Source organism: Saccostrea echinata, unplaced genomic scaffold, assembly GCF_033153115.1.
Source record: "Saccostrea echinata isolate AGI-Se365-2 ecotype Australia unplaced genomic scaffold, CSIRO_AGI_Sech_v1 ptg000001l, whole genome shotgun sequence".
Classification (NCBI taxonomy): domain Eukaryota; kingdom Metazoa; phylum Mollusca; class Bivalvia; order Ostreida; family Ostreidae; genus Saccostrea; species Saccostrea echinata.
This window is the reverse complement of record NW_026889750.1, coordinates 27912057-27934699: the sequence shown is the minus strand read 5'-3', so window position 1 is coordinate 27934699 and position 22643 is coordinate 27912057. Positions and strand designations below refer to the sequence as shown.

Here is a 22643-nt window from a genome sequence, read left to right as displayed (position 1 = left end):
AAAGCCAAGATTAAAGTTGGAATTACCAATTTTAAAGTTGGAAAAGCCGAGATTAAAGTTGGAATTACCAACTTTAAAGTTGGAAAAACCAAGATTAAAGTTGGAATTACCAACTTTAAAGTTGGAAAAGCCAAGATGAAAGTTGGAAAAGCCAACTTTAAAGCTGGAATGACAACTTTTAAAACATTTTACGCTTCCGTAGCTTTTAATAAGATTTTAAGATTTTTTAAATGCATGAATTCCATTGTAAAACTTTGAACCTTAATTGTGGCTCAACCTTAACCCCTCCCCCCTCCGGAGGGGAGGGGGGTTGCTTTGAATGTAATATATGTCAAAAAAGTACAAATTATGTTACAACGCCTGCTCTACACTGTTGTGATCCAAAAACCATTCCCTTTTCTATCTTTTGGGATCAGTCATTTATATACGTATCGACATTAAGATGAATACAAATGTTTCATATAGGTAAATACTTAAATGTTTATTCATAAACACTTAACGATTTAGAGAAGATATAAAAGCAGACAAGTTAAGCCAATTCCTGCTTTCTTCGAAAATTCCGGTACGATAGTATTCAAGGAAATTGCTAAGGATTGTTACAGGTGCGCACCTACCTATATTTAAAAAAAAGTTTTAATCGACGACAGTGTATCATTTAAAATGTCCTCCAATCCATGAATGAACTGACATGCATTCATTTATTTGAGAAAATCAGAGAGGACTGTGAAAAGAGAAAAATTAAAACTGAATATAGATGCACAGTTATTTCGATCAATTTTGCATATGGTTCGAATTTTTCTTCCAAGTCTCATTCAAGTACATTAATAGTATGCCTTTCAGAATGCAGCCAACAGCAAGAACTGTGGTTTTCATTTCATCTAAACAATGCTTTTCATTTCTTGATCTACCCCCTCTTAGAATTCCTCCTCTGCTAAAAGCGTCCTACCCGCGTCAATATTGACTCTTTCTTCTATCAAGTGCTAATAAATTCATGCATTTTAAATCCACAACAATGCACCCCAGTGGAAATATTGAATACCCAACATAATGCACACAACTCCTTAATCACAAATCTGGTGGACAAAGATGTTAAGTAGACTATTTCGGTTAAAATGTAAACAGAAAATGGTTTGTTGAAAACCTTAATTTGTACGCAAGTGTTTGAAAAAAATGAAAAGTGATAGGTTTGAAGATAATGTATATCTCAAAGTGTTATGGCGTGACTTCTTAGCAACTGTATGTGGAACTTTCATCGTTTGTAAACGTAAGAGTAAACTAAGATGGCAAAATAATCAACCCTCATTTAGATTTAATGTGATTTGTTTGTTGCTGTTGATAATTCATCTTACGCTTTTTTAATTTTAAACAAGAGGCCAAAGGGCCTTAAACGGTCACCTGAATATAATACATCCCTGTAAAGGGTCCATAGTATAGTAAATAATAATAAATGAACTGAAAGTCTATGACAAGAAAAAAGGGATGATCGGGGATCAACAGAATAGTTAGTCTTAAAATCAGCAACAACTCAGAAACTTGCCTGTACATGCCAGTTCTATCTACACTCTTTCATTATTACCAACTATAACAAGACAATAATGCTAAAGTATAAAAGAAAATATTCACAAAGTACATCCAGCACGATCCCCACACCATATTGACCTATCCTGTTCTTTGAATAATATTTAATGTACATATATAAGCTATTTTTGTCTCATTTTATTCATCTATTATTTACAGGTCTAGCTGACTATTAAAAAACTATGAAGGTACAAGTACTTTTCATATTATAAATTAAAAATTCGTGTATAATTCTTTTATTCAATTTACCTATCAATGACATTATTTACATTGATTTACTTATCATAAGAGAATAACAAAGGGGAATGACCTCTCTTGATACATGATCATAACAGAGCCCAGACGTAACTCCAGAACCTCTGTCTCAGGGGCAATGAATTTTAGAAGAGGCGCCCTTGCTAATCATAACTATGCACTTAATTTGTCTGATTAATACCCATGCAGGAGCAGAGAAAAATGCACTTGCACTATATGATCAATGGAACCTCGCCCTAACTCAAGAACCCCTGACTCAGGGGCCATGAATTTCACAAAGTTGGAAGAAGCAATTATGTTCATCATAACCATGTACTTAGTTTGTCTGCTTACTACCCTAACTAAAAGTTTCTTACTAGAGAAGAAGATTTTTAAAGAATTAATGCATTTTCACTATATGACCAATAGAGCCATAGATTTCGCAATTTTTGTATAGGACTCAATGCTTATTACAATCATGCCAACAGTTTGACTGCTTGATGTCCAGGAGTAAAGAAGATTTTTAAGAATTGCATTAATTTACATAGTTTTAACCCCACCCCTCAGACCCCAGGGGGGCAGGGACCATGAAATTCACAATTTTTGTTCCCATTCACCCATAGATGCTATATGCCAACATAGTTGAAATTAGTTCAGCGGTTCCAGAGAAGCTGAAAATGTTCAAATGTTAACGCAAGACTATGCAACAACAACAGAGGAAAATAGAATTTAAGCAATAGGTCAACTGAGTGACTCAGGTGACCTAGAAATTACTTCCTCATATTCAAGTAGATGATATCCTCTATTTGAATTAGTGATATCTCAAGATTAGCTTTTGAATTGGTGATTTCATCTTTTGAAAATATGTACTGTCATCATTTGATAGGAGATACATGTACATGTAAAAACCAAACCAGCACTTTCTACTTTTCGTTAAATGGGAATGTAAAGGTGAAAGAGAGGCCATGTAAGTGAACATATACTTGGTCTAAACATGTGATACATATACTGTACATGTATGTCATTTCCTTAACAAAATGTGTGTACTAATTAATGTTCCAAAATAAAGGGTATATACAGAGGTGTATTAAAATACAGTTTTGTAATAGCTTCATTTTTTCTTTTAAAAAAAAAGAGAAAAAGAAAATTTATTTTTCTACAAATGTAAGATTATTAGGATCGTAATATATTCACAGAACAAAATAAATTATATTATGAATCATGGAAATAATTTCTCTAGTCTGTTTATTTCAACAACCAAAAAAAATTCCCATGGACGGACAGATTAGACAAATTTTACTATGTTTGATACTCTTCATGAATTCTATGTATGACCCCAGCATTGACATAGTGTACTCCTAATTAAACACAGGGTTGTAGAGATACTTTTCATGAATTTTATCTATGTATGATCCCAGCATAGACATAGTGTACTCCTAATTAAATACAGGGGTTGTAGAGATACTCTTCAGGTAAAAAGAATAAGTGCAGTATCATTAGTAATGATTACACATATACTTGATTCCTTGTTTGATACATATATAATATGGTGGCATATTTCTACCCACTACTTGCAAGCTATTGGTTTTAAAGATTATGTCAATATGCAAAATAATTATGGCAACTTGCAACATAAATATGCAAACGTGCAACAACAACAAGCGAGGTGCAACTTACTAAGTGGACATGCTACATATCTATGTTCACATGCAACTTATTTAAGTTCAACTTCATTTATTGCACTTACACAAGCAATCAGTGGTACATGAGGAACCATACAGTATATAATAAGTCGTCATAGTTCAATTGTAAAAAAAAAAAAATAAATATGTTGACATACATCTTATTTATGTTGACATGCAAAAAACATGAAAATTATTTAGATCGACACGCAACTTATTTATGTAAACACGCAAATGTTCTCTTGACAAACAACTTACTTATGAAATGTAAATAAGTTGCATATCCACAAAAATAAGTTGCATGTCAACACAAATAAGTTGCATGTCACCATAAGTTGTATGTCAACACAAAGAAGTTGCATGTCACCATAAGTTGTGTGTCAACACAAAGAAGTTGCATGTCACCATAAGTTGTGTGTCAACACAAAGAAGTTGCTAGTCAACATTAGTAAGTTGAATATCACTTGTGGGCAATTTTTGTATGATTTTTTTCTTTTTAATTTCCATCCATTCATATGATACATGTTGACATATTTATATTGCATGTCGATATAACTTCCTCGTATATCGACATGATCTATAGAAAATAACTTGCAATGGGGAGGTAGAAAATATGCCACCATAATTTATACAAGAGCAGCGGTTAAGTTGATCTGTCGGCGTTAATTCGAATCGTCAAACACTAGTCGAGTCTATAAATCTATATTTTATTTAACTGTTTGATTCGTTCTGTGTTCGCATGCCCTTGAAAAACTTTTATTGCTGTAGACAAACGAATTCAAATACATTTAAACATTAGAGCTTTAGTGCCGCTGATGGATTACTATTTACTTTCATTTTTTGACTAAAATCGGAAACATGAACTACTTGAATATGTTTGCAGTCGAGGTGTCCAATATTTACGTGTTGGAAGTCATATGAATTTTTGATACGAAGAACATGACCATCCGTTGGTCTTTATTATAGTCATTGATAGTTTTTTTTTTAAATTCTAGCAACGTGTTTTATTTCATTGTTTCTAGTATATCCATATATTTTTTATAATATATTTATCTAAAATTTATGCTGCACATCTCCATATTTAAAGACAGTTTAAATTACTGTGTTTAAAATTGCGTTTGTGCTTTTGAAATGAAATGAAAAAAATCTACAGAGGCCATTAGCATGCATAATAATCGTATTCAAAAGATTACATTATCAATATGCTGAGGATGGTAAAGGTACATTTATAAATTTTGTCTTTATACATACATGTATTGCCTAACCAGGATCTAAAAGTATTTTGAAAAATACAACACACAAAATCAAATAAACAAAACAAAAATAAACAAAACAAAAACATACAAACAAAACAAACGTAAGCACTCATCAAAACATACGATTATTTCTCGTTCGAACACAAGACTAGCTTTTGAAAGTTTAATCCGTTAACTATTAACGTTACGAAGTGCTTGACGACGAAAATTTTTTTTATAGTTGATGTTAATCAAAGTTGTAACTTATTGTTCGTTTTGTACAATATACAACTATACCTGTTATTCTGTCCCATAAAAAATATACTCTCATTAGTAATCTATAATTTCTTACACGAGGCATGCAAGGAATACTTTTAAAATTTTGCTAACAAAACATGAAGAGATAAAAAAAAAAACATACAAGCATTCTGGAAATGTGGACTGATTTCTAACCTAAAATTAACAAAAAATCTTTTATGAAATTTTATTGTCACTGAAGAATGGAGTGCAATATTACAGCGATTATTTGGACTTTAAATGTCTATCGTTACCAATTTTTTTGAATAAGTAATGAAACTTTAAAAATACCATCAAAGTCACCATTATTGTCTAACGTCTAGATCGCTTTTGGGAAAAAAAGAAAAAAATCATTAGCTTCTTCAATGAGGCATTGCAGTCTTACAGATGTATATGGCACGCCAAATTCACAAAAATGAGATAATCATAGTTTCACAATCGATAAACTAGGTTTATCGGTTGTAAACTATAGTTTACGAATTGTAAACTATAATTAACAACGTTAATCTATATTTCACATCTGTAAACCATAGTTAACGCGATAATCTATGTTTCACAACCGTAAACTATACTTAACACCGAAAACAATCATTTGCGATTGCAAAACATAGATTTTCTGATAAATACAGTTTCACGATTTGTAAACTATAGTTTACAAACCGTTAACTATAGTTAACGATCTGATAAATATAGTTTCACGATTTGTGAAACTATGATTAACAACCGTTAACTATAGTTTACGATTATAAACTATAGTTTACGATTGTAAACTATAGTTTACAAACGTGAATCTATGTTTATCAACAAAATCTATTGTTAACGCTTATTACAGACAGATAAACTTAGATTAGCATTCGTAAACTATAGTTAACAACCGTTTAATATAGTTTTACAGATGAAAACTATACTTAACGAATCGTTAACTATAGTTTACGATTTGTAAACTATAGTTTACAGTCGATAAACCTAGTTTATCAATTGTGAAACTAGGTTTTACTCATTTTTGTAAATTTGGCGTGCCATAGATGTAATTTCTAATCTGACGATGACGACTCATTAACAAAGCAAAGTTTAAATCGAGAGCTACGTAGCGAGGCTTTGTCAACACAGAGAGATAAAGATCTTAATTTGACGGAACTATTTACAACATATACAGAGAGAATTTGAATGGGATATCTAACAACAGGGTTCACTAATAGCTCACAGAATAAATGTATATAAATTTGTATATAAAAATTTAAATCCCGGGTATGATTGAGAACGTGCTGTGGACATTCTGTAGATCCCGAGATCACACAAATTATCCCGCAAAGTCCCGTCACACCGTAATATAAAACATCCCGCTCATTGCAATACAGTGGTAATAGGATTTTAAAAATTTAAAAGGATAAAAACAGCGAGAAGATAGCTAGAACAGATCAGTTGTGGGTAGATACTGGGAGGTGAAATGTGGGGTTTGTTGTGATGGTTTGTTATAATTGTCTCCAATACCACATGATGTAGACATTGCTGGTTCTGAAATTGGCTTTAAACGGAAATATACATGTAAGTAACATCATGTCTTTTTCTTGTGAAACAATATTTTTTTTATATTGTAGAATAAATTATAATTTAATATTATTAGAATAATACATTGCTTATAATTTTTAGCTGTACGATCTAGGTATTAACAGCGTAATAAAGTAAAAATCGGTGTTTTTACTTTTTTTTTAATTATTTTTTTAAAATGATTTGTCACTACGCTAAAAAAAAAAATCATATCCGCAAAATAAGCTTCCAGCAGCTGACTTTTTTGGGGGGTCAATTTCTGAAAACAAAAAGACTAATTAAGTGACTAAGATTTAAAGACTCGTTCTTTCAGTTTTTTCCCATGAAATAAATATCAAAATTGTCAAAATACATTATGAGCGACGAAACATTAGAAAAGCTTTCCTAATAACCCTTGATAATTTATTTTGTTAACTAAAAGTAATTATATTTCAACTCTGCTAAGGATCAATACTACATATGTAGTAACAACAATAAATACAAACTCTGTTCGTTGTCAACCTCTGCTTTTAATCACAAGCCTGACAATTCTTGACAGAGTACTTTCAATCATATTTCCAAATGCCATCTTGGCTCTGTAGTAACTCAGAAAGCAAAAGAGTTCTTTTTCACTAAATAACAACAGCTATTGAAATAAAAAAAAAATCTATTAATCAAAATAAGTACATCGCCATGTCAATTCAAATAACCCGATTCAAAGTAAGACAATGATATAGCGATTGCCTGACCCCCTATTGGAGAAACCAGGGGCCAACAAGGGAATGTTAAACCGTGGCTAAGCCATTGTCAACAATTCCACGGGTTCTGGCGCTCGTCTGTCCACCATCTGACAATGGTCATATATCAGTGACACAGTCCTCTCTTGACAAAATTGCTGTTTTACTTCGCAAACCCAATCAAGGCATCAATAATTTAATCTTGGGATGAAATTAATCTCCGTGAAGAACTCTTGTTTGTGTCAAGGCAGGGGAAATTTACAGCGAATTCATCGGATATAGACACCTGAAAAGCTCACTTATTGAAAACCTAACATTACTTCATACAATTCAATCTTATTTTTCCAAGATGATTGACGCCTCTGCTTGTAGGAGAGGTAATGAGACGCACCATTCAAAAGCATACTCCGAGCACTGGTATAAATTTAAATCAAGTTATTGATTAGTTTCAGGATAATAATTGCGATTACATAAAACAGCTATCGTGATTTCATTTTGCTTCATTAAGTGTAATGTATGAATACCTCACACGTGTATATAAGATATCTATTTCTTCATACTAAAATTCCAAAGTGATGTCCACCCATTTTCGTGCGATCGGTACAATCTAGGTGTACCCTGGTCCCAATAAGAGCTGTGTTACCTTCTATTAATTGATTCCAGCTGAGGCTGTTGGGTCCTAACTTTATTCGTTCGAACGTAAACCCAATATGTAGGCATGAATATGCAAAAGTGTTCCGTCATATTAAGTGTATGTTCAGAATTTACAGTATGAATTTCACTATGTGTCAATTCTTTTCTTCCATGTCAACATTATTACCAAATTAAATGATCCACTTTAAAATTAAAGTTATTAATTTTGCCAAACAGTATCCGTTTCTAGTGTTACATATAGTTTCTATTATACATTTCCCCTGGCCATCTTCGCTAGCCAAGGGTTTCTGATCCGCACCGCTTTTAAAGAGGCGGTGCGGATCAGAAACCCACGGCTAGCGAAGATGGCCTATACCGTACCAATTTGCACACACATGAATGAAACTTTCGTTGGTTCCAAGTTCTTCTTTTTTCTTCTAAGTATTTCTTTTTTAGTTCTCCATAGAAAAAAAAACAAGTATGTCAAAAAATCCTATCTATGGCACTCCAAATTCAAAAAAAAAAATAAGATAAACACAGTTTAACAGTTGACAATATATATATATATATATATATATATATATATATATATATATATATATATATATATATATATATATATATATATAAAGGTTAGTTTAAGGTTAAATTTTGGATTTCTTATTTGGAATACTTTGTTAATGTGCCATAGAAAAATATTCTATTTCAACGTATCATAGAAAAATATACTTTTTTTAAAAAAGTCGAAGAAACCCTGGGCTACGGAGCCGGGGGGGGGGGGGGGGTCCCAAGCACCTGTAGAACCTATCGCGAGAGGCACTACAAACATACACTGTATGTGTCATCGCCGTAAGTTCTATATATTTAAAAAAAACAACAACAAATTCTACATCACATAAGCTGAATTATTTTTTTACTTGATAATCAAAGGTCGGAAAGTGTCGGTGATATACTTCTTTGTAGAAAAATTTGATTACAAACCCTCCCCACTTTCCTCTATGTTATTCTTAAACAAGAAATAAATTTTAATCAATAATTGTCCTGGCATTTTTCTTTTCATTTCCTATAAGATTTTCTTTAAAATGATTTTAGAAAATTACTTAAGTTTTAATGTCAGCAAGTAATATATTTTTTATAACCAATGAAAATAATCGTTGCATAGCGAAATCTTATCATGCTGTAACTAGGATTAACTGTATCTACGAATACGAACAAAACTTTTGTTAACAATAGTTTTGATCGTAAACTACATGTGTAGTTAAGAGTTGTGCATCTCCGATACAAAATTAGATATTCTGTCGTTAAACTGTGTTCCTCAAATGTAAAACTGTGTTTATCAGATTTTTTTCTTTTTAATTCGACGCATAAAAATCTGTAAATTATAGTTTACAACCGTAAACTATAATTAACCTTTCTTTACTATAGTTTAGAGTTACAGATCGGGAAACCGTATTTATCAAATAAACTATGCTTTGCAATTGCAACTGATTAAATGTTTTCAGTGTCATAGTTTACACTTGTGAAACAGATTCAGGCGTTAAGTAGGGTTTAGAAATGTGAAATATAGATTAACCTCCTTAACTATATATAGTTTACGTTTCGTAAACTATAGATGTATTTTATCAACTATGAAACTATGTTTAGCTCCTTTTTTTTTAAATTTGACGTACCATACCTACATACCTATCTGTTTCTATGTATTTATCAATCAGATGTAAAATATTTAGCAACCCTTTTCTTTCTAAACAATGATCAGGATTAATATCCGAGTTAAGGTTGAAAGTATGCTTACAAATTTTATTTGAAGATTATCTTTCACAAAACATCTATAGCCTGGTGTGGTGTACTGTAAGTGCTTGAAGTTTGGCGCAATCTTAAGATGAAGAGATTCACACAAAGAACCAACGCAGAGATCATAAATCAGTCCGAATTCTCTCTGTCACTTTTTAGTATTTGTCATGTATTGTACTTGAAAGATAACGAAGCGCAAAGTAGCACATAAAAGACTTCAAGTGATCTCTGTTGTAACTTGCCGGAAGAGGGGACTGTCGTCTGCAAATTTTGATAAGATAACCATAGACAGTTCGTGAATTAGTGCATATGCATCTGAGTGCAATTCCGCCGGTTTTTGATTAACGAGTTGGAGGTTAGAAAACAAGTATCATTAGGGCATCAGTGGCACATTTAACAAACAATCTGAAAGATTTGCACATAAATGATTTATAGGCCTGCCAAATTAGAGTAGAACACTCTCTTATCTCGAACGTAAAGACAGGTAAATATTTAGAGGTATGCTGGGTGAATGTTCGCTCAATTTATGCACATTTGCTATGCTCTTTTCTATATGTTCTTCAGGTTAACGAAGATGGAGTCAGTGAGGCAAAAGTCACCACGCCTTCAGCAGGCTGGAACTTCTACAGATGACAGAAAGGAAGCAAAGTCAAAAGGATTTAATCTGAACTATATGCACAACCCCCCAACAATTATGCCAAATTTGGGAAAGAAAAGGAAAAGCGCACTCCCAAAAACAAATGTATCACGTGTCTTGTTGTACGACAACGTTACACAGCAACAGATGTTGGATGTCAAACTCTCGCACATCAAAGTGGAACAACATCGTTCGTGTCGTCTGCTAGACCTTCACAAGAAATCGTTCCTCACGCGTCAAAAAAGACGTCAACAAAGACTTCAAGAAGCTGGAATAACACTTCCGGAAATTGAGCCGAAACCCAAGTCTTCTTCATCTCCCACGAGAATGCCAAGCAGGATGTCCGTAAAATCTCCAGAGAGACAACCAACGGAAATAACAGAGGAAATAGAGACACTGAAGCTCCCTTCTCTAGAAGACAATGAAAATAATAACAAACGTCATGTGATATTCAAACTAAAGGATGCCAGTGGACATACTCAAGTATTTCATACATTTGACGAAGAGAATGGAATATTTTCTGAAATTGTTCCTCTGCATTCATTTTATGCAAAGACTACTGACGACCCTCGATTTCAAGGTCTAGAGGGCGCTTTAGTGAAATCTGCAGCGCCATCTGAAGGATTTAACGAACTCAGCCCCAGTTTCCGCCGAGAAAGCACAAAGTATCCGGAACATTTGATAGCTTTTATACAGATGAACCAGCCTTAGATTCTTTTCTGTCTGGGGCCTTTTGTATTGTTTTGCATAATCCTGTTGAGGAGTTCAAGAGATTAGATAAATGTGGAATAGGTTAATCACAAATACAAACACTCCATTTCCTACCATTTTTGGCTTTTATTTATAATAACAACATTATAAACATATACAAATCGGCTTTGCCGCTAGTGTATATATATCTTTATGTATATAAATCCGTCTGACGGGATAATATTCAAAGTACATATACAACTTGTTCTCCCTTATAATGGATCAATCATCTACCCTAATTCTACAGGGAATTTCATTTTCAGTTGAACAAAATATAATCTATTTTAAAAAGTTATAGTATGACGGTAAATGCTAATCACTTTTCAAAACACAATTATATCTCAAATCAATAAGTGTAATTTAAGCTCACCTGCAATACTTCAGTGCCATTCTTTTTTTTTTACATGGTATTTAATGGTATGAAATGAAATTTCAATCTACTCTTGATTAAACATACAAATACTATTATTATTACTCTGTGTATAGAACGTAACAACTGTAAGGAAACGTTAGCCTTCCATGCTATATATTAAAATTTAAAGTAACTAGGTACACTGTATAAGTCATTGGTAAGAGATTCAGAGCTACCAACAATATTAGTAAGCAGGTTTATAATTATATATTAAAAAGCTACAAGCTTTTTTGCTATTCGAGTGAGAAAAATATGGAATTCGCGTGTAGAGATAAAAGTACGTTTTTAAACTTTTTAAATCTGTTTAAGTTGGTTTCTGTTTATTTCGAAATACTTCCTCATAGCTGACCAATTGTCCCATGTCTTTAAACCCCCAGTTTTGTCAAGAAAAACGGGTCTCCTCGGATGTTGAGAATCCCATCGATTCCCGGCAGAAGGTGGTATCTTAAAGCAGCCAATGTCTATCTTATCCACAGTGACGTACTTCAGCTTCGCCACGACCCTGAGACAACCAGAAAAGGACGTGGAACTGACACTGAGGTTGTAAAATTGCAGACACACACTGGCGAGGTCCTTAAGACCCGGTATAGCGGCACACAGAGGAGGGGGGTTCCGGGCTAAACGTAGCATAAAACACAAACACTAAAGGTCAAAATGGACATCAATAGAAATTCCTTTGAAGGATATTCTTGAAAGTATAATCAAATTTATATTTATATTATGGTGAGAGATATTTATGTTGCTGTGGTTGTTGATGTTTTGTTCGTGGTTAAGATTGGAAATCCTACATTTAGCATTCATTACCCCTCCCTCCCCCACCCTCGGCTTGAAAAACGGGGGTACATGTACATGTATATAGTGATGGAGAGTCCGTACGTACATAGTTATTCTAGTGCCCATCTCTTAACCGCAACTCCTCCAATACCACTGAATTAAATTTAATGAGGCTTTTACAGAATCTTTATTACATTAATTGTACCATTGTCCTTCTCCTATTTTACATTTTGATGAAACACATACCGGGGTATTTGGGTTTCCCATGGAAAAACATGGACACTGCCATTCTTTCTATAATATGGGGATCTGCAACTCCTTCTGTATCACTGAATAAAATTTGATGAGACTTTCCCAGAATCTTTATTACAAAGTGCTATTGTGCGCCTCCTATTTGATATTTCGATCGGACAGATATTTGAGCTTTCCCATGGAAAAACATGGACTTTGCCATTATACTCATATGGGAGCGGGGGTATCATTTTGTGAGCTCCGTGTTCAAATTAAGTACCACTAGTTTTGTTTAGAAGAAACGAATTTCGATATCTTGAAGTCTACAACTAGCTTCCAAAATCGGTGATGGGATTTATTTGCTGAACCGAATAATTAACCGTTAAATACTTGTTTTTATACTTAACATGCTTAACATTCATTAAATATTGTAATTTTCTAAATCTATTTCCTTTGTCATATGGCGCCATGTTTGCGATTTACTGAAGTAAATTATAAGCTAATATATGGAAATCAGTGGCGGATTCAGGGGGGTTTGGGGGGGTTCGGGAAAACCCCCCCGCCCAATCCAAAAAAAATTTTTTAGAAGTGTCATTTTAACAATATCTTTCATAACTGAGACTCTATCCAAGCCCATTGTTTTACACAAAGACGTAAAGAGGTGAAATATACAGCCACCACAAGAAATCCCTTTCCGCTTGAGCGCACACAGTATATATACACAAGTAATCAACAGTACAGATATCATGATAGTCCGTGCAGCTAGTGATGACAGAAGGTCATGCACTAACAACCAAAACTGCACATAGTTATTACGGTATCGTATTCTTTCATGAATTTTCTTTCTTCGATAATTGAAAGTTACTTTATTGAACTACTTGAATAAACTGTGATTATTATTATTTAGAAAAAAATTAATTAATACAATCAGGGACGTACATTTTATAGTATAAACGTCCCTGATTCAATATTTTCATGACATAACTATACTGAAAATGTAGACCCTTCGAGACTTTCAAGACTTTTTTCAAACATTCGGCTAGTAAGTGGGTTAAAAAAAAAATTATAATTAAAGGGTGCATTTATGTTAAAAATTATAATTACCCCCCCCCCCCCCTCCATAAATAAGCAATAATTTCAGAATTTTCCCAAAATAATTTATATTTATTCTTCAATATGAAATATCATTATTTGTTTATATTGCAAATTATATGAATAGTATAGTCAAGTAGTTGAAAAGAGTAATTAGGGTTTCTACACAAAATCCAATTTTTCTAAGTGTTGGGAAATTGCACATCAGTTGTATTTTTATACTCAGAGCTTCACATGTGACACATTGGACGTGCATTTTAAAATAAAGAATGGGATATTATTTATCAAATGGCGATATTTTATCAGATTTTACATTTAATTTTTTTTTTAAAAAAGAAAAGTCTCATTTTTCATGTTTACATGGAAGTTAAAAATAATGCCAACATTTTAATTTTTTGTTCAAATTCTTGAACATTTGGGTAGGTCGGTCTTGAAAAACTAGAAGAAAAAAAAAGTGACCAATCACTAACTAATTCAATCTAAAATGCTGGAAAATGCACCATTTGGAGCCATTTTTCAAGAAAATTTCTCGGGGGAGGCCCCCCGAACCCCCACCTATGGGAGGGGGACACCCCCTCCTATGCCCTCCCCCTTCGGCCCTACGGGCCTCAAAACCCCCCCACATGAACTTCTGGATCCGCCACTGGGAAATAAGTATAAAATGGAAATGAAAACAATTTAACAACAGCACACCACATATTTGAATATTCATAAGGCTGTTAACTGTGCGATATAATTGTTGTATGTACCTGATACAGAAGCGTTGATGTAGACATGTCCGTCCACACTCAGTGTGACCTCCAGTCCGTAGTCCTTGTCCAGATACGTCACATTTATACACACTGTAAGCAAAACGCCATCATTAAATTTTATCAACAGAGAGTTCAATGTGTTTAAAAATGCAAGAAATTATGTAAGCTAAAGTTGGTCATATTCATGCAAGATACAGGTGATTTTCCAACATTTACTAGCACCAACCCCCCCCCCCCCCCCCCCGGTGTTTAATATGTTATTTCATGTCTCAATCGTTGAACTAGGTTTCACATCACACTTGCTTATTCTAAATTTTGATGTCCTTTTCATCTCTCAACATAAAAATCATGGTGCTTTTGTCAGAATTTGTCATTATGGCTTACAATTTGTTTTTAAAAATACTAACATCATAAGAAATTCTGTCCTACACTTTTTTTAAAAAAAATAGTTTCAGTGGATAAATATTTGAAAATTTTCATTTCACAACAAAGGGGACAGTCTAGGTCTTATTCTTCCATCCTTATGAATGCAAAAGGAGTAAAACTGATTGCATCTACCTTAGAATACTTCTCCTGACTTTAGGGAAACATATAAAACCTTTCAATAAATGATACCATTTCACCTGCTTTGTCCTTCCCCTTCCATATTTGAATAATATAGTGTCTGGTGAAAAATAATCAACAGTTCCATCCTTAATTCATACAAAAGAAAATTCCTACGAAAAACCAAACAATACAGTAGCCTATTGCATTTACAATACACATTTCATAGTTTTGAAGCAAAACCTTTTTTAAAAGAGTCAAGGCCATTTCACAATAATATTAAATATATATACCTTTTCACATACATGTATAGTCATTGGTGTATACTGACAATAAATTGAATGCTTGTAGAATCAATCCAAAGAGGGGACTTGCTGATTATTTTTATGTGGGTTTTTTTCCTTCAATATGTGGAAACATACAAACTTTAAGACACAATTTTCATGAACTTTGGGCTCTTGTTTTTTGTTTTTTTTTTCTTTTTTCTTCTTCTTCTTCAGAAAGTCATTGTAATTTACCTGTATCATTAAGGTGTATCTCATCCACTTCTAAATGCTGACAACAGCCACAGTTGTATCCTACACATTTACATCCTTCAACAGGTGTTTTCTGTGATGGCTGGGACTTTTGCTCGAACACTAAAGGAAGATGAAACAAACCAAATTAATACCCGGGTAATCAAATGAAAATGATACAATGTTCTAACTAAAATAGAATTTTTCTGTCACTAGGTTAGTTTTCTAAAAGAATGATGCAAATTTATTATATAGTTGCACTTCAGTATCTCGAACACTGATTTCTCAAATACCATATGGATATGTCGAAGAGAGTAGGACATCCCAACCAGTTTTTCTTCAAGTATATTAACTTAAAATCTCAAATCCTCAAATATCTTAAAAAATTAATGCTGTCCTATTGAAAGATAACGAAATCCAACAGTATAGCATATGGGGCAAAATTTAAGACAAATTATGTTGAAGATCAGAATCTATATATGTCAGGAAAGTCAGTTATAATATCCACATTCTGCTTTTAGACTCTATGATGATCAACTTCAGAATTACAGCTACTTGGGCCAAAGTTTTTTTTTCTTTTGGTTTACGATTCCGCCGACCCTAATTTTCACCAATCATGAAAATAAAAATAATGTCTTTTTCCGACATATTTTTCCGGATTTTTCTCAGCTGAACTGGTGGGTTTTAAATTTTAGAATGCATCTTCGTCAAATAAGCGCTTATAAATATATGAGACCTTTACAAACATTTAGGTGACCGTAAATAAACACATGTGCAAACCAAAAATGGCGGTTCTGTCATGTAACAAGGTAATTCCTCACTGAAAGCAATGACACACACTTAAAGAACTTTTTCTGCGAAAAAGTGAATAAAATCTTGGATGCATGATCCCTTTCTCTAATTGCGATGTCATAATTGGCTAAATTCATACCGTAATATTGGAGAGTGTATGCCCAACCCTGATCGACCTAGCAGACACGGATACACCTATAGATAACAGGGATTTATCAGTGCCTTCTCATGGGCCGAAATTCGGCCTTATTCCCAATTGAAAATGAGTTCAGTTTTTTCCAATTTGGCAGTATTTTTCCCAATTGGTGAACAATGCTTTTATTTTTAATTATCTCTGGAAAAAAGTAAAATTGTCAGATTGTCTGTAATTTTCATCTATTTAACTCATTTAGCAAAGCTACAGTCATAACACATGTTTAAAAACACTGAAAAAAACATCGCCAACTTTTAATCCGAATTTCCTCCGTTTTTCTAAAAATGATGATATTGTGTAATTATATAGATTTATTAAGTTATTTCCACCTACTCAATTGATCTGTGAGTGAATGGTAAGGACTTTAGGCATTATTTCAGATAGAAAAATATATTTTCATTGCATTAATATATATTTAAACAGGACTTTTAGAAAATGTGTAAACAGTATAATTTTTTGCAGGAGGTTTATAATCTCCAGAAACAGATACTATAATGACCTAAATTGAAATCTCATACACACATGTACATGTACTACCCTAACTCTAAGTTGTATAAATACTTTATATTCATTGAAGTCCATTTTACCTTTATAAGTCTATTATTCATAATTGATCTTGTATCATTGTATGATGAAGAGGGATCATATTTAATTGTCGTTTGGTTGCCCAAATTAGCGTTCATGCTGAAATGTTAAATGAATTACCCCTGAATACATGATTTAAGCAACATTTTTAAAAAATTTCCAATTTCATCAAATGGCCGATAATTTTTTCCCAATTCCCCAAAAATGGTGTTTCCCAAAATAGGCTGATAAATCCATGGATAATACTGAAGCCAATTTAGTGTTGAGAGATACATCTTAGTTGAAGTAAAGCTGACTGGTATTTCACTGGATAAATTCAAATGTGTATCAGGCCCGTAGGAAGCAATTTCAGTTGGGGGGGGGGGGGGGGCACAGCCAAACATTTTTCAGTTGACAATTGAGGGGGCACTACCAAAAAATTTTCTGACAAGCATTAAAAAAAAAAAAAAAAGGTCATCAGGCGGTTTTATTGAGGGGGCACAAGCTTATAGTATCTATGTTTACTATAGTAATCTACATATCGGCAAAATTATTGGGGGGGCACGGCCCCCCCGTGCCCCCCCGGTTCCTACGGCCATGTGTATAAAACATTTTGTTAATTTATAGAAGTAATTTTAATATACAAATCTTTGCAAATTTGATACTCAATTGAGATCAGAGCCCTCTGAATTACTAAGTAAATAATGAGCATTGCCTACTGTGCAGGTACATAACAAAATTTAAAGAAGGACTTGATTGAGAAATTATTTGAACATTAAATTTGATAGCTGCATGATCAAATTATTATAACCTTTATTTCAACGTCAATTACTTTCAATATTGTTAAACAGTTAAATTGTATTTTTCTTCAATCTAGTTTAACTTAAATTTGGATCCTTATTTTTAGTTTGTGGGGATACTGAGGTTTATAACACATCACATATCACTGAAGAGCACAAAAAGAAGTTGAACATCATGAACCAAGCACTGATTGATAAACAAAAATCAGAACTAAATGAAAATGAAAATGACATTCAGTCTAAAGTTAGAAATGAATTAAAATTAAATAAAAAGAGTTATGTGATCTAGACAATAAAACTTAAAAGTACTATTGACGTGTATTATTTTCATTAAAATAAACATTGCTGGTATTTTAAAATGAAATTGTTGAATCCTAAATTATTTTTATTTTTTATTTTTCGACCACCCAATGCATTTTTTTGAGACAGTAAATCGTAAACCAAAAAAAAATAAAAACTTTGGCCTTGGCAATAAAACATTACTTCATATCTTAATGCTATGGTTAAACTACCTATTGTCTCTAGATCATTATGTACAGTCTAAAATTAGCTCGCAATATCATGTATTACCACAATGTGCTGTGCTATAAAAAAAATTGTTCATTTACATCTTGTCAATCAAATGAGTAACAAGAGGCCCATGGGCCACAACGCTCACCTGAGTAATGTTGGACCTGCTATTCTTCATCAGATTTCCTCCCTTGTAATACTAATTGTGGCCCCACCCTACCCCTGGGGGTTATGATTTGAACAATTTAGAATCTACACTTTCTCAGGAAGCTTCTACATAAATTTCAGCTTTTCTTGTGTAGTGGTTTATGAGAAGTACTAGTAGATTTTTAAAGATTTTTCCTATACATTTCAATGTAAAACTTTGATTCCCTATTGTGGTCCCACCCTACCCCTGGGGTCATGATTTGAACAATTTAGAATCTACACTCTCTCAGAAAGCTTCTACATAAGTTTCAGCTTTTCTGGTCTGGTGATTTTTGTGAAGAAGATTTTTAAAGATTTTTTCCAATATACAGTTGAACTTCAGTATCTCGAACACTATGGATATGTCAAAGTGATTAGAAGTCCAAACAACTTATTCTTTTAAGCACAGTCAAACCTCTATTTCTCAAACTTCAAGGGACCAAGAAAATACTTCGAGATATCCACGGATTCGAGATATCCAGGGTAAAATACTTAAGAAATAAGCGCTTGGGACTTCAAAATCACTTCAACATATCCGTGGTATTCGAGATATCCGTGTTTGAGATACTGAAGTTCAACTGTATTTTACCCTCGATATCTCGAAGTTTTTTCTTGGTTCCTTCGAGTTCGAGATAACGAGGTTTGACTGTATTACAATGTAAAACTTTGATTCCCCACCCTACTCTCAAGGGCCATTATTTAAACAATTTAGAATCTACACTACCTCTGGATGCTTCTGCATAAGTTTCAGCTTTCCTGGCCCAGTGGTTCTTAAAAAGAAGATTTTTAAAGATTTTTCCTATATATTTCAAATGTAAAACTTTGATTCCCTATTGTGGCCCCATCCTACCTCCAGGGGGCCATGATTTGAACAATTATATATACAGTCGAACACTGATATCTCGAATACCATGGATATGTCGAAGTGAGTTGGAAGTCCCAACCACTTATTCTTTAAGTATTTTACCCTCGTTATCTCGAATCATCAGATACCTCGAAGTTTTTTGTTGGTCCCATTGAGTTCGAGATAACGAGGTTGGACTGTATTATATAAATAAAATCTATACTACCTCAGGATGCTTCCACATAAATTTTCAGCTTTTATAGTCCACTGGTTCTTGAGAAGAAGATTTTTTAATTACCGAATACCCACCCTATTTTTGCCTTTTCTTGATTATCTCCCCTTGGAAGAGTACTTGGCCCTTCATTTTAACAATTTAGAATCCCTTTCACCCAGAGATGCTTTGTACCAACTTTGGTTAAAATTGGCCCTGTGGTTCTTGAGAAGAAGTTGAAAATGTGAAACGTTTACAGATGGACAGACAGATAAATGGACGGATGCCAGACACCAGGTGATCAGAAAAGCTCACTTGAGCTTTCAGCTCAGGTGAGCTCAAAAAACACAAAAATTCTGTGTTTTTGAAAAGTTATCATTTTTCCTACAATAAAAAAAGTGTATCCTTGTCAAAGTACAATAACAGACATGAATAGTTCAATATATATATATTTTTTATATTGATGGAGTAAAAAATTCAAGGCTATATATTGTGGCACATTTGTTGATTTGAAATTTAGTAATAAAAATTATCATTGTATAATGATTTTTTGTCAATATTCCTTAGCTTTTTTAATTAGCAATATACAGTATTTTTACCTAGTTGCAGTGTTTACAAATACAGTATTTGGGTAAAAAAAATTAAATGTATGGGGTAGTAACAATCAGGAACCTGTATACTAACTTAGTAGTATAGGTCCCTGGTAACAATTATATTAATTATAATTACTGTATGTCGAAATCATTGTTGATTAATGACAAAAAATAAAGATAAAAATAAAAAAAATAAAGATGATGGAATCGATGACAAACTATTCATTCGCATCAAATCTGTGTTATCCAAAATCGCACTTGTGTCTTTATAACAAAAAAAATAGGGATAAACGTTGGTACTCTCTTGTTTCGGTGCGTCTGTAGTTACTTTCAATTTAGATGCAAGTGCAGCGTACACATCTTTTCATTAAACAGTTACAAAAAGGAAGTCTGTTTACCTCTCACACTTGGCACACAGGAATTGCGAACAATGCTTATTGCAAAAATTAACAGAAGTAAAATGTAGTTCTGCATTTCGAAGTAACTTTAAGATACTTTCTATGCTTCTCAAAAATTCACGATGATTATTTACATCGGATGTTATTATAAAAGGTCCATAAATAACGAGACGCACACCATGGAATAAATTTATCCGGATCTTTACTAGATGAGGTTACTGAATTCATATTAATGATGCATCGAAAAGAGTGTCTCATTCTGTTTTGTAACACTGTCTTAAAATATGCATGTTCACTCAGTACATGACCAACTCAGCCGTGGGGCCTGATCAAGACAGTGACTGGAATAAATAATGATGAATGATGATGACACTAGACACGCGGGGCGCATTCAGTAATTTTAAGATTTTGATAAAGGTGTAAGTATATACTCATTGTTATCATATAACCAGTTTGTCTACGTATTACATGCATCAATATATGACCAATATGAACGTACGAAAGAGGAACCGTGGATTTTGCTATTTTAAAGGGTGAAATACTATTGTTATCATGCAAACCATTTTCCTGCTAGATGCCCGTAAGTAAAGAAGAAGTTCCAAAAATAATACATTTCATTATATGACCAACTTAGACCCAGCCTGGGCCAGGGGGACATGAATTTTTACAATTTTGGAAGAGTTCTCAGTGTTAATCATAAACTAGTTAAACTAGTAGTTTTCTGCTATATAGTATAGATGAAGAAGATTTCAAAGATGTGATGCATAATCAACATCTGACTAATCGCCCCACTTTGGGGCCTGACCGCTGTAATTTTCAATTTTGGTAAACGGCTCATCGCTGATTATAATCATGTTTATAGTTTATCTGCTAGATGTCCATAGAGTAATATATTTTCAATATACATATGTCCACTTAGCTCACCTATGGGCCGGGGGAGGGCAAGAATTTCATATAAGTCAGTGATTATTATTATATATAATAATAATCATGTAGTATCTTCTCGGAGAAATAGACAGTTTTATGGTATTAATTTTATATAGAGTAATAAGAGGTATAATAATGGCATTTAAATCATATTTGTGATATGACTGTTGCCTAAATGGACTTGAGTATTTCTCAGAAAGATGCGAATGTTGCGTCAAGAAAGTGTATTTTGAAGGTACAGTGGGTCTTAGATCCATGTTTTTGTTAACCAAAGTATGTTTGAGGATAAACTTTCAAAAAAATATCGAAAATTTGTGTCATAGTATGAGAAAATGATCCTTTTTGCCCTCTTTAGTGTGTTTATGCTATTTCATAGGCAAATAATTTCAAACTTTGTGAGATTTTTGCAAATTATGGAGATTTTACATAAAGTATATTTTAATGTTAGATAAAATATCGAAGAGAATTTTGTTATTATTGAGATTTAATTTTTCACCTTCATTTTTTCGCAATATAGGCATTTCGCTTCCCTTGTTTGCCCATCTTCTTGGTTGAAATTGTTTCAGCCGTTCCTGAGAAGAAACTAAAGATACTCAAAATTTAAGTAACTGATAATACACTGACAAATGTTGATTATCCGACAATAACAGATTGCAGTTGGTCAGCTGAGTGATTCGATGACGTTATAATACAAAATGACTTTAGATTTCAATCAAAACAATATGAAAATCTTGTATAATCACATTTTAGAATAGCATGTCCAGGAATTATTGATCATATTACAATTTGCCACATTCGGGAGCATAAAAATGTATAAATTGCGCTTTAAATGTTTGTTCTCGTGTTACTAAAAAATCTACGCTCTAAATCTAGTTCAGTTCATCTAAAAATGAAGATATGGAAAAAAAATTCTTTCCTGACTGGAAACAATTTAATATGCTTGTAACAGGATCCAATGGATAAAAGAAAAGATTCGTGCGATTTCGGCAAATGTAACTTGTCTTGCTATAAAATGGTTTAGAAATAAACGCGACTATTTCAAAGTTTTGAAAAGATGAAAACTATACAAACACAGCCATATCAAAACTTAAAAAAACATGGAAACTATACACGAACACGGTCATTTCAAAAATATGAAAAGTTAATTTAAAAAAAAAAAGAAGAAGAAGAAACTATACGAACACGGCCACGATAGATATATTCGT

General features: G+C 33.0%; 2 protein-coding genes and 1 long non-coding RNA gene across 4 annotated transcripts; 1 reads left to right on the top strand and 2 right to left on the bottom strand.

Annotated features, from left to right (window-relative positions):
• Positions 1-5407: 5407 nt before the first annotated feature.
• Positions 5408-6061, bottom strand: LOC133173740 (uncharacterized). Its single transcript, XR_009719070.1, has 2 exons — positions 5812-6061; positions 5408-5776 (listed from the first exon to the last, which is right to left on the bottom strand). It is a non-coding gene; the product is annotated as an uncharacterized LOC133173740 (long non-coding RNA).
• A 310-nt stretch (positions 6062-6371) lies between these two features.
• Positions 6372-11178, top strand: LOC133188606 (uncharacterized). Of its 2 annotated transcripts, none has more exons than XM_061324101.1 (2): positions 6372-6571; positions 10279-11178. In XM_061324101.1, coding segments are annotated over exons 1-2 (786 nt in total). In that variant the 5' UTR covers positions 6372-6569; the 3' UTR covers positions 11063-11178. The 2 variants fall into 2 exon arrangements, with proteins under 2 accessions (XP_061180085.1, XP_061180094.1); XM_061324110.1 differs by lacking the exon at positions 6372-6571 and adding an exon at positions 10055-10198.
• LOC133188621 (uncharacterized) lies at positions 11169-20630 on the bottom strand. The gene is made up of 4 exons (XM_061324121.1): positions 20512-20630; positions 15424-15543; positions 14360-14452; positions 11169-12130 (listed from the first exon to the last, which is right to left on the bottom strand). Exons 1-4 carry the CDS (start codon positions 20585-20587, stop codon positions 11808-11810), a joined length of 612 nt encoding a protein of 203 aa, XP_061180105.1. The 5' UTR covers positions 20588-20630; the 3' UTR covers positions 11169-11807.
• Positions 20631-22643: the final 2013 nt, after the last annotated feature.